General features: G+C 43.7%; 1 protein-coding gene across 1 annotated transcript in view; it reads left to right on the forward strand.

The window, feature by feature from the left end:
• Positions 1–9289, forward strand: part of prkcg (protein kinase C, gamma) — a gene marked incomplete at both ends in the record, with an annotated part of 15678 nt that extends 6389 nt beyond the window's left edge. Inside the window, 10 exons of the mRNA XM_080857776.1 lie at positions 206–407; positions 665–904; positions 3326–3499; positions 4892–4983; positions 5369–5431; positions 5884–6022; positions 7121–7201; positions 7304–7411; positions 8172–8312; positions 9128–9289. Of these exons, the coding sequence (XP_080713902.1) occupies positions 206–407; positions 665–904; positions 3326–3499; positions 4892–4983; positions 5369–5431; positions 5884–6022; positions 7121–7201; positions 7304–7411; positions 8172–8312; positions 9128–9289 (1402 nt within the window). The remainder of the gene's footprint in view (positions 1–205; positions 408–664; positions 905–3325; positions 3500–4891; positions 4984–5368; positions 5432–5883; positions 6023–7120; positions 7202–7303; positions 7412–8171; positions 8313–9127) is intronic.
• Between the last annotated feature and the right edge of the window lie 2149 nt (positions 9290–11438).

The raw sequence follows: 11438 nt of genomic DNA on the forward strand, positions 1-11438 counted from the left end.
GTACATGAAAAAAGTGTGTTAGTGTAAGACGACCCTTTTGATCTATTTTTGAGTATGCAAGAGATGTAGCATACTGTAGCAGGTGACCGGAGAACTATATGTGTGTATAGTATGTACTGTATACTTATGAAGAACACAGGTGGGACATCAAGCCTCTTCTATTCTCCCTCATGTCCTTCTCTCACTTCCTTGGACTCGCTCGCAGCTCTGTGCGTGGACGGCAGTGGGACCGGCGCCTGTCTCTAGAGGTGTGGGATTGGGATCGCACATCTCGGAATGACTTTATGGGAGCGTTGTCATTTGGTGTCAGTGAGATATTCCGCCGTTCCGTCAGTGGCTGGTTTAAGCTACTCCACCAGGATGAGGGAGAGTACTACAACATCCCCGTTCCTGACCCTGACCTAGAGGTGAGCGACCGCTTTAAATTAGATTATGTGTCATGTGTAATGGGAAAAGGACTATAATGTATGTCATATTTATTATATGGTGTCAACTGGGAATGGTTTTATTACCTCTGTGTCCACCTGCGATGGCTCCAGTGTCGTATGAAATACTCTAGTTGCACAGTTACGCCACTTGGTGGCAACAGCATTCCTCCAGTCACTTCAAGTGACCGCTTCTTTTCCCTGTCTCCTTTTCCTTCTTTGCTCCTTTCCCCCCGCAGGAGCCTGTTCTTGACGTGCCTCCCATTCTCCCCTCTCCGACCCCAGTGACTGTCCCCTCACCCGTGCCTGTGCCGGTGCCTGTGGCTACGCCGCCCCCCATCTCCGTCTCCTCCATCTCCATCTCCCCTGTTGCCATTCCAGTCGCCCCCTGCCCGCCGGTGCTCCCCGTGGGCAAGGCTGGCATGTCCCTGCAGGACTTCAACTTCCTCATGGTGCTGGGGAAGGGCAGCTTTGGAAAGGTAACGTCAGAGAGCTTAACCAGATTAGCGCAGCGCTGCCTGCCAGCACACCCTCATCTGCAGCGCAGAGATTAGGCGAGGTGTCTGGCACACCTGCTGCAGGAAGAGGAGCAGGCAGCGAGGGAGATAGGAGCTCTGGCTTTATTCCACCCACACTGTGGTATCTGTATGTATTTGTGACTCAGTAAGACATGTCATTATACTGTGAGCCTGCAATAGCAGATGACAGAAAAGAAAAAAAAAAGTCAAAGAAATGTTGCTCACACTGGCAAAGTAATGTTCACACTAGTGAAAAAGTGTGGAGCCTTTAAGGTCAAGATTCTTTTTACAAAGGTCGAAATCGATAAGAAGTGAAGTGAAAAGGGGGTGGAGGAATGAAAGAGGTGTAGTGTACCTAATAACAAACATATCAGATCTGAATCGAATATCAGTTCTGGGCGCAACCTAGAAAGACAAAGTAATAAGGTGGAATGATTTTTCACTAACAAATGATATTCCAAAACAAACATATAAATAAAGAATTCAGCTGGCACCAACAGCAGAGCTTCTCTAATCAGGAATACATCAGTAGCCACCTTCTACCGGCTCGGCTTTCACTCTCCCGCTTTCTTTTAATCTCATTCGCGTTTCTCAGCACATTTACTGAAACGTGTTCTTTTTGAAGAAATGATTTTCGTGGGAGACGGCAACAGTCTTCTTAGTGCAGATGATTTTGGATGTTGTGTCGGCTGTTTTGAACACATGAATAATGTATTGCTTTCAAGCAATTAAAAGAAAAGAAGCTGTAAGTCTGTTTATTGACATGGTGTGTTTGAAGTCTTTCTCCCTCACTGTCTGATATGAGTGAGCACCAGCAGATGTCCTTCAGCAAAGGCACTGATCGTTCCTATTCCGCACAGATCATTACCATTATTGACAAAATAGGTTTTGGCAAGTGTATAACTGAATTATTTACTGTTCCTTACCAGTCAGCCAAGGCTATGAGCCGCGCGCGTGTGTGCACGTCTATGTACATCTGTCTGAGTGTGCATGCATGTACATACATACAGATGAGTACACGCACACGAGGATGTGAGTATTTCTCTGCATGCATCTGTCTTTTTTTAATGCAGGAAGTTGCTTTTGTTGGCCCTGAATAACATGAGGCGCTAGTGGCTGCCTGTGTGAGGGACAGAAAGACAGAATAAGTATAGTGGATAGAATGTGAAGCCTAATAAAAGGAATGAAGTCACTGCAGTTGCCTATTATATAAGCCGGTGGGTGATGCTCAGCAGACAGTGCAAACCTGAGGGCCTGCTTACATACAGTAAACGACGAGAGGGAGCGAGGGATGAGATTAAAGCAGAAGGAGATTTGGGATAAAAAAAGGAGACAGAGGGAAAACTGGGAAAAAAGCAGAAAGGGAAGAAAAACGTCTTTAAGGAGAGATTTGTCAAAACAAAAAAGGATTAGTGAAGGTTGTTGAGGAGATGAGAGAGCGACAGTTAAGGAATGATGAGGGAGAGAGTGGTGTGGGAGTGTAAGAAGACAAGACTAAATTGGTGAGGAAGATAGAATGAACAAGTCTATAGTTAGCTGACCACAATATCAAACAAAGGACTCAGCAGTCACTCATCTGTGGAAAGACTAGAATGTGTGTCCTTGATTTGTGGCTGTGTGCGTGTGTGTGTGTGTGTGTGTGTGTGTGTGTGTGTGTGTGTGTGTGTGTGTGTGTGTGTGTGTGTGTGTGTGTGTGTGTGTGTGTGTGTGTGTATTTATGTATTTATGTGTGTATTTATGTGTGTGTGTGTGTGTGAGTGCAGCTCTATGTGATGGCTGTGTGTGTGTGTGCAGCAGTATTGGCTGATAGTTAATGAGTCCATGCTCCCTGTATAAACTGTACAACCTCACAAGATGTTCACTCATCCGTGTGTCTCGCTACATTTGTCCATTGCTCCGTTAGTCTTCCATGCCTCTCTCCTCATGAAGTATTTGTTCTCTCACCTCACAACACGCATTCTTCTCCTGCATAGCCTAGATGTCCCTGTAAAAATCAGTCAGGGATTATAAGTTATATACTGTAGATCCTGTCTTCTAAACAAACCAATAATACTGACCTTGGTAATTATAATAGCAAGGTAACATTTGTCATTTGTATCACTGTGAGCTACTGTAACCAGAAACCAACTTCTTGTATACTTTAAAATAAAAAAAGAACTATGATAATCCATTCACAGATTCTCACTTGAGACTTCACATGATCTACACATTGTGAAATTTCTCTCTCTACTTGCTATTTTATTATTGTGAATTTGTGGATGTATTACCTCTCTTAGTCAAGAGTATTAGCCCAGTTATACAGACACATAGTGTTGTTTGGGCCTCCACTGACCATGGTAGAAGGGCCATGTTTAGTCAGTCCTGGTTTGTGCCGGTTCCCAGGTGTTACTGGCAGAGGAGCGTGGCTCTGAGCGCCTGTTTGCGGTCAAGGTGCTGAAGAAGGACGTGCTCTTCCAGGATGAGGACACTGAGAGCGCCCTGGTGGAGCGGAGGGTCCTGGCGCTCACCGGCAGACCTCACTTCCTCACCGCACTCTACTGCGCCTTCCAGACCGAGGTGAGACTGCGTGTGTGTCACTCACTGAGTATGAAAGTGAATAGTGCACAGGATACATCAAACTCAATAAAAAAGTGAATAGTGCACAGGACAAATCATACTCAATAACAGAAGTAGCGTTTGTACTACTACTCTGACTGACTAGAATCACTGAGTCAACACAGGCTTACTTTGATTGTAAATGCTTAATTGAGGTTTCACTACAACCCATGATGAATATGAGGTCAGTGTGCACAGGATGCTAAGTCAAGCTTCATAGCTCGTCAAGTCATATGTTTTAACTCAGAGGTCTCAAGTTTAGGCCCAAGACATCTGTGTGTTTACACTCATGGGTAAGCATGTGAGATGCAAGCAATGGTGGTTAGATCATGTCAATGCAATATTTAAACGTTTAGTTTTTATGTTTTGGGCTTAATTATACTGCACTGGTTCTGACCTAGATATGAGCTTAAATTAATAAATAAATGAATTAGCTTTGTACTCTCTACAAGGTCGTTACTTCTCCTGAGGGGGAGGGGTTACTTAACAAGAACAGATTGCTTTTTAATTTTGACTAGGGGGGATTACATAATGTACTGTGTGTGTGTGTGTGTGTGTGTGTGTGTGTGTGTGTGTGTGTGTCTGTGTGTGTGTGTGTGTGTGTGTCTGTGTGTCTATGAGAGAGAGCGAGAGAAAGCAGAACAATGTGTTTGTAAGTCCTGTGGTGTAAGAATTGTCTGGTTTTGTTTCCCCTCCTTGTGATTTAATTTAGTTTAATCACCAAGGCAGTCAAATCATTTGACTTTCGCCTCCAGTATTTCCTTTGCTCTGTGTGTGTGTTTACGCACCCAGACACATCCTCACACTCACACCAGTTCAGGTCAGGTCATAAGGGTATCCTTGTGACCTTTTCTCTCTTTGAGACCTATTGTCATGTGTGTTGTGATTATTCCATGACGGTGGGCTATGTGGTAGGGAAACCTAGCGCTCAGATGGCATCAATACTCCTTCCATTGTTTCCACATCCACATCTTATAATGCACTTGTTTGACCCAGCTTCACCTAGTGGTTGTGTGTGTGTGTGTGTGGGAGTGTGTGTGTGTGTGTGTGTGTGTGTGTGTGTGCATGTGTTTGTATCTGTGATGCCAATATGGAATATTGATTAGGAGCTAGCCATGTTGCACCTCTCTCTCTCTTAGATGTAAGAAACCCAGTGACAGAATGGATAGCTATAAATAGCTAGACCATTGATTGGTTGATATTTGAATGGGAGCCAGTCATGGACAGTAGATTGGTGTTTTGCACCATGTCCATTGTTAGAAATGAGTTTGAGGATCATAAGGGTATGACAGCATTTAATAGTGATTGCCACTGACTGTCAGTGAGAGCTGATTATTGGTGTTTGATGCGCAGGAGCGCCTGTATTATGTGATGGAGTATGTGAATGGAGGTGACCTGATGTTCCACATCCAGATTGTGGGCAAGTTCAAGGAGCCTCATGCTGCGTGAGTACAATAGAGAAACTCTACCCCCTAATCATATTAACATCCTTAAAAGTCTAGCTCAGAAAAATGGACATTTCTGAATATCTTTGAAAAATACAGTTTGACAATCTTTACTTTCTAACTTCCTCTGTCCATCGCTTCTAGCCCCCCTTGTTCCTCTCTTTTAGGCAGTTTAACTCCAGCATATTAAAAAATACACAATTTACATTTATTTGCTAAACGTTCATGCTACCATGTAATTCCTTATCAGTGCTGAACCCAACAATTTATGCATACATTTAAGGTCTTTAATCAAAGTAAAAATGCAATTAATCATCAATAATCTATACCTGTAATGCCATATAACCCCCAATGACTCTCTCACCTTCTCCTCCTCTGTTCCAAGGTTTTATGCTGCAGAAATAGCTATTGGTCTATTCTTCCTGCATAGCAAAGGGATCATCTACAGGTACATACACATTTTCAGGTCTCTGTTTGCCCATTATTATAAAACTGCAATATGTGCCGAACTACCTAGGACCAGCACGATTCCAGCCCATGTGCCAGCACTACCAAGGACCCCAGTTATCCCACAGTACACAGTAATGTAATCAGTCTAATTGTGGCTTGAAATTAAATGTGGGTAGTGTCGTTTTCTGAAGAATATCTACCTCAGTTTTCTGTCATAATATTAGTAATTATGTTTACATTCTACCTCTAACTCGATATATATACCTGTTGTTGCACAATAAAATGTTGAAGCCTCACAAAATGCTATAGGGCAGCCCTACAGCTACACAACTAATGCTGTACTCCAAACCTAGTACACCACCAAGCACCCTCTAAACATAATGATTCACTAACCAAGCTGTCTACACACGTGAGTTACCAGCCCCTCCCTCCCCTGTCTATCTCTCTCAGAGACCTGAAGCTGGACAACGTGCTGCTGGACAGTGAGGGCCACATAAAGATAGCGGACTTTGGGATGTGCAGGGAGGGGATGATCGAGGGGGACACCACGCGCACTTTCTGTGGGACACCTGATTACATCGCCCCTGAGGTGCCCTCTGCACTCCTCCACCCATCCCTCCATTTCCCACGCTCTCTCTCTCTCTCTCTCTTTCTCTCTGTCTCACTGTCCATCCCCCATGCACATCTTCTATGTGGTGCTTACTGTCTCCTCTCTGACCTTGCCTAGGTGATTGAATAATTAGCTTTTCATGATTGAATCAGTCTGCACTGTCTGCAGAAATCACTGTGTGAGTGTGTGTGTGTGTGTGTGTGTGTGTGTGTGTGTGTGTGTGTGTGTGTGTGCGTGTGTATGTTTGTGACAGCGTGTGTTTGCATTTGTTATGTGTATGCTTATGCTAAGAATATTAACTGTAACGATATGTGCTCATTCTGCAAGACTAGCTGTCTTTTATGTCTATCTGCCAGTACATAATATACCTCAAATTAGTTTGCTATATGTAGATAATGAATGTAAATGTATGTGCTTGTGTGTGTTTGTAGATGTGCGTGTGTGTCTGTTCGTGCATGTGAATACTTACTGAGTCAATTTATGCACAGTCTGCATGGTGAGCTTTGCTTAGCTTCTGTATGTGCATGTGTGTGTCGCTGTGTGTGTGTGTGTGTGTGTGTGTCTGTGTCTGTGTGTGCGTGTGTTTGTGTGTGTGTGTGTGTGTGTGTGTGTGAGTGCATGCTTGTGTCTCAGTTTACAACCGTGACTGCAGCATGCGTCAGCACAATATTATTAAGGCAACATTTAAACTCACTGCCATTGATTATATTATGTAAAATATCCATTGATCCTCTTGTCCCTGTCATTTTGAGAGAGATACAATATATTTCCCTGGAGGCAAGGAAATTAATCGGTCTTTCTACCTCATCATTTCCCTCCCTTGTTCACTGGATACACACACACACAAACACACACACACACACACACATACACACACACACACACACACACACACACACACACACACACACACACACACACACACACACACACACACACACACACACACACACACACACACACACACACACACACACTCACACACACACACGTTGTATGAGACCTCTCTGTTTTGCTCTCTACTGATGCCTCTGACACTCACTCCCGATGTGTTTTCTCTTTCTCTCTCTGTGTCAGATTGTGGCGTATCAGCCCTATGATAAGGCAGTGGACTGGTGGTCCTATGGAGTGCTGATGTATGAGATGCTTGCTGGACAGGTAAGTGTTCCCTGTCTTAGCTCATGATTGTGATTCATACATAAGTTCTGCATACATCTTTCTATCTCTCTTTCTGTCTCTCTCTCTCTCTCTCTCTTGCAGCCTCCCTTTGACGGTATTGATGAGGAGGAGTTGTTTCAGTCCATCATGGAACAGAGTGTCTCCTATCCCAAGAGTCTCTCCCGCGAGGCTGTGTCCATCTGCAAAGGGGTAGCTACTTCCTGCTCATCAAACTCCAAACCAACTGTAAAAATAAAACAATACACAGCCCTTCTCCGGGGGCAACTCGACTACAGTATCAGTATTCCCTGCTGGTGTGCAGAAACACCATGCATACTCAAACAACAAAGACAAAAGCACTGCGGTAGACATCTTGTGCAGTACATATGCCAAAGTAGATTACAGTTATTTCTCAGATCAAATTCACAAAACGGTTTGTTCAACATCCACACCATCTTGTCACTTTTATGCATCATAACAGCAATTCTGCAAACGCTTTTGCACACATGCAATTACTAGTCATTTAAAACCTTTATAGGCCGCCAAGCCAGAGTGGATGTGCCAAGCCAGCATGAAGAAAAATTAACCAATGGCAAAGTTGTTTTCTGAAATAAGGCAAAATTGTATGATCATCATGACTGAATAACATGAATTGGTTCTTAAAGAGTGTACGTGGCATGCAAGGTTGTCCCACCCATTGTTTCATAACAGGTTGTATTTGTTGCTACTGTCCAGTACTTCCTCTGTACAGTCATAGCATAGAGTGTATAGAACACAGTTCTCCTACTGAAGATGAGTTCTGTCTTTCTGGTGACCTTTGTGAGCCTGCTCCTCTCGTTTGCGACAAGGCTCTTCAATCAGTGTGGCTGAGTCCCAGCCTGAGTTGCCGTCAGCTCCCTGGCTAGCCTTGATGTTCTCAGACAGCTCTGCTTTCCCTCTTTTTCACGCTTCCGTCCTTCCTCCCCCCCAGCTCCTGACTAAGCACCCAGGGAAGCGTCTGGGCGGAGGAGAGGATGCTGAGAGGGAGATTCGGGAGCATCCTTTCTTCCGCTGGATTGATTGGGACAGACTGGAGAGGCTGGAGGTCCAGGCGCCATTCAAGCCCCGAACTGTCAGTGTACCACTACATTTTTTTCACTTCTGTTCACACTTTCTTGCCTCTTGCACTATCTCGCTCGCCACAGTGTCTCGTGTGCTGTCTATGAATTATTCATTTCCAGTTCTGCTCAAGATGGGTGTGCATGTAGTTGTGTGTATGTGAGCGGTAAAGGAGTGGGGGGGGGGGGGGGGGGGGGGGGGGTGGGCTGGGCTGAGTGTCTGCGTCAGTGGGCATGAGCGAAGACACAGTGGTGTCAAAACAAGCCCCGCTCCACTGACCCCTGGGCCCGGCCCCATCATCACCTATGCAGATGTATGCGGCACTTAGCCCATCATGCCGCTGCCCATATGTGTGGCGTGTGGACGGCCCGTGGCAGGAGCAGCTTGCGGGTCATTCCATTAGCCAAACAGCAGGCAGGGCCACTGCCACATCACTGACATACTACACGAGGAGACACGACACCGTGCTGTACGTGATATGGGTCTTAACTCTGGAGGCGTGCATTTCTCTGTGTGTGCATGCGTGCTGATGGAAGCGTGCATATGTGGTGTGTCACATGGTGGAAAGAGGGGATGAGTGAAAAGAGGAATCATTTAGGACTGAAAAGAGGAATAATTTAGGAATGATTACAATGATTAAAAGGAGGATATTGCAGACAGAAGGACAGGCAGACAGGCAGGCTATGTTCTTTACTGAGTGTTGCTTTCTCTCACTCTGTCTAACCCTTTCTTTCTCTCACTCTGTCTAACCCTTTCTTTCTCTCACTCTGTCTAACTCTTTCTTTCTCCCACTCTGTCTAACCCTTTCTTTCTCTATGGCATTCCCAGGGTGGGCGGAAAGGTGAAAACTTTGATAAGTTCTTCACAGGGACCTCTGCGACCCTGACTCCGTCTGACCCGGATGTGCTTGCTGCCATCGATCAGGAAGACTTCCAGGGCTTCACTTTCGTGAACCCCGAGTTACCCTCCACTCCCCTCACAGCAGTCTGATCCATTCTACCATTAGCTATGTAATGATCGTTACACTAACATCAATTAATACTTAGAATAATCGCCTTTTAAATCATGGTCAAAAGAACTATTCCAAAACTATTGTTCCATCTGGATTACAATATCGCCATAAGAGCAATACTGTAACAACAAACACAAACAGCTTACATTAAAACATTAATTTAAACTATCAAATTAATGGAATGACCAATTCACAGTGCGCTGTTCTATAATCTTGACCCACACTAGAGAAAGAAAATTTCTCAGCTTACTCATGATGACATTTTTTAGACACAATAAAACAATTGCATGCTGAAAACAATCCAGCTCTATCAAAGTAGTTTCTAAAATGCCATAAAAGTCATCCTATAAGGTGCAAATTGTTTGTTTAGAATACAAATATTTCATTACCCTTCTTGTAATCTAAAATCATCACCTTAGACAGGTCTTCCAAAAAGGACTTCTCCTGGACTAAAACAATTAGTTTAGCGCTTTCTGCAGTGTAATTTCTTGCGTTTAATTTCAGCGTTCAATACAAAGCCACTAAATCACTCTACGCCTACATATCCTCACACCTCTGTATTCATGCGATATTTACATAGCATATGGCCCATAATCCTTATGAAGTTGTTGATGTCATAAAACCTGAGGCTTTAAAAGATATGATATTACATATCAAAATGCTTTAATGAAGAAGGATCAGAAATATCTGCCGTACAAAGACAGGTCAAAGGTATCAGAGAATGGTCAGATAAAGAAAAGCAGTTTAAATGACAAATCTATTTGCTTATGTGTTAAATGTCTTTTGCACAATGACAGTTGCACTTTTTTCTTCTTTTTGGCTGTAAAGCAGCTCAATATAATACAGTACATAGCCCAATACTTTTCAGAGAATTGTATGTATACTGCCAGTAAAATATACTGTTAAATATTTACCAAAGTCTTATTATCAATAATTGGACAATGTAGAATGCAACCGGCCCACACATACACACAATCTACCTGCATAAATCTGTCATAATTATCTTACATTCTTACAATTATAGTACTGCTACATTACCCCTTTTTCTGTCAGAGGGCTGATTCCATGTGAACTTTAAAATCTGGCCCAGTTCTGACCTGGAATGACCTAGGCTGCTTGACCTGTGAGAGGGCTGACTTTGCATTAAGCGATAACAGCGCCCTCATGCATCTTAAACCTGCTCGCCCCCGCAGACATCAAGCCATCAGTGACACCGCTAGATACCACAAGTGACATCGGAGGTGAGGAGAAGCCCGCAGTACGGCTCTGCAGATCCATCACCGTCAGCGTGCAACTGAGGGACTGTGCAACCCATTGTAGTTACATGTATTTGTGTGTGTTATTGTATGTGTGTGTGTGTGTGTGTGTGTGTGTGTGTGTGTGTGTGTTTGTGTGTGTGTGTGTGTGTGTGTGTGTGTGTGTGTGTGTGTCCATAGAGTATTTTATGTTACTGCAATGCCTGGGTCTATGTGTCCACAAAGCAGAGCATGGAGTAACCTTCAAGAGAGAGTGAAATACATTGGATGATTTTGGATAACTGTTCTTTGTTTAATTTCTTTTAACTTTCAACTGACAGAATAACTAGACGGAATTGTGTATAAGTCTTTTCCATTCCAAATGTGCAAATGCACTCATCTTTGTACCATTCGGTTGGCAGACGTTTCATCATTGAAATCCATCAGTAGTAATCTCTACCCATACATAATGTCAACCTTTTGCAACTACCCTTCACTTTGGTAGACTGAACTGGACAAGTGTGGGCTTTGGGCTGCAAACAGTATCCGGGTTAATGGTAAAACTGGGCCATAGCAAGCCATGAATCTCACAGAGACAACTGGGGATCTTTCTCTTTTACCCAGTGAAGCAGCATAGGACTCAATCATTGAGCTGTGACCTCAAAAGTTAAATGTGTCATGAGAAAACTCAATTAATGCTCCCACTCCACTAGAGAACAGAGAGGATGTAAAAAGATAGAAGGACTCTTTGTTCTACAGTGAAGAAAAAATATCTCTGAGCCACACTGGGTGATATAAGGTCTGAAGTTACAATTGACCTTTACTTAATTTAGGAAATGAAGGGCAGGGCATGTTCACAGTGAAATGTGTTGTTCCTTTTTATTGTCATGCT

This window comes from Sprattus sprattus (assembly GCF_963457725.1).
Source record: "Sprattus sprattus genome assembly, chromosome: 19".
In the NCBI taxonomy this organism is placed as follows: domain Eukaryota; kingdom Metazoa; phylum Chordata; class Actinopteri; order Clupeiformes; family Clupeidae; genus Sprattus; species Sprattus sprattus.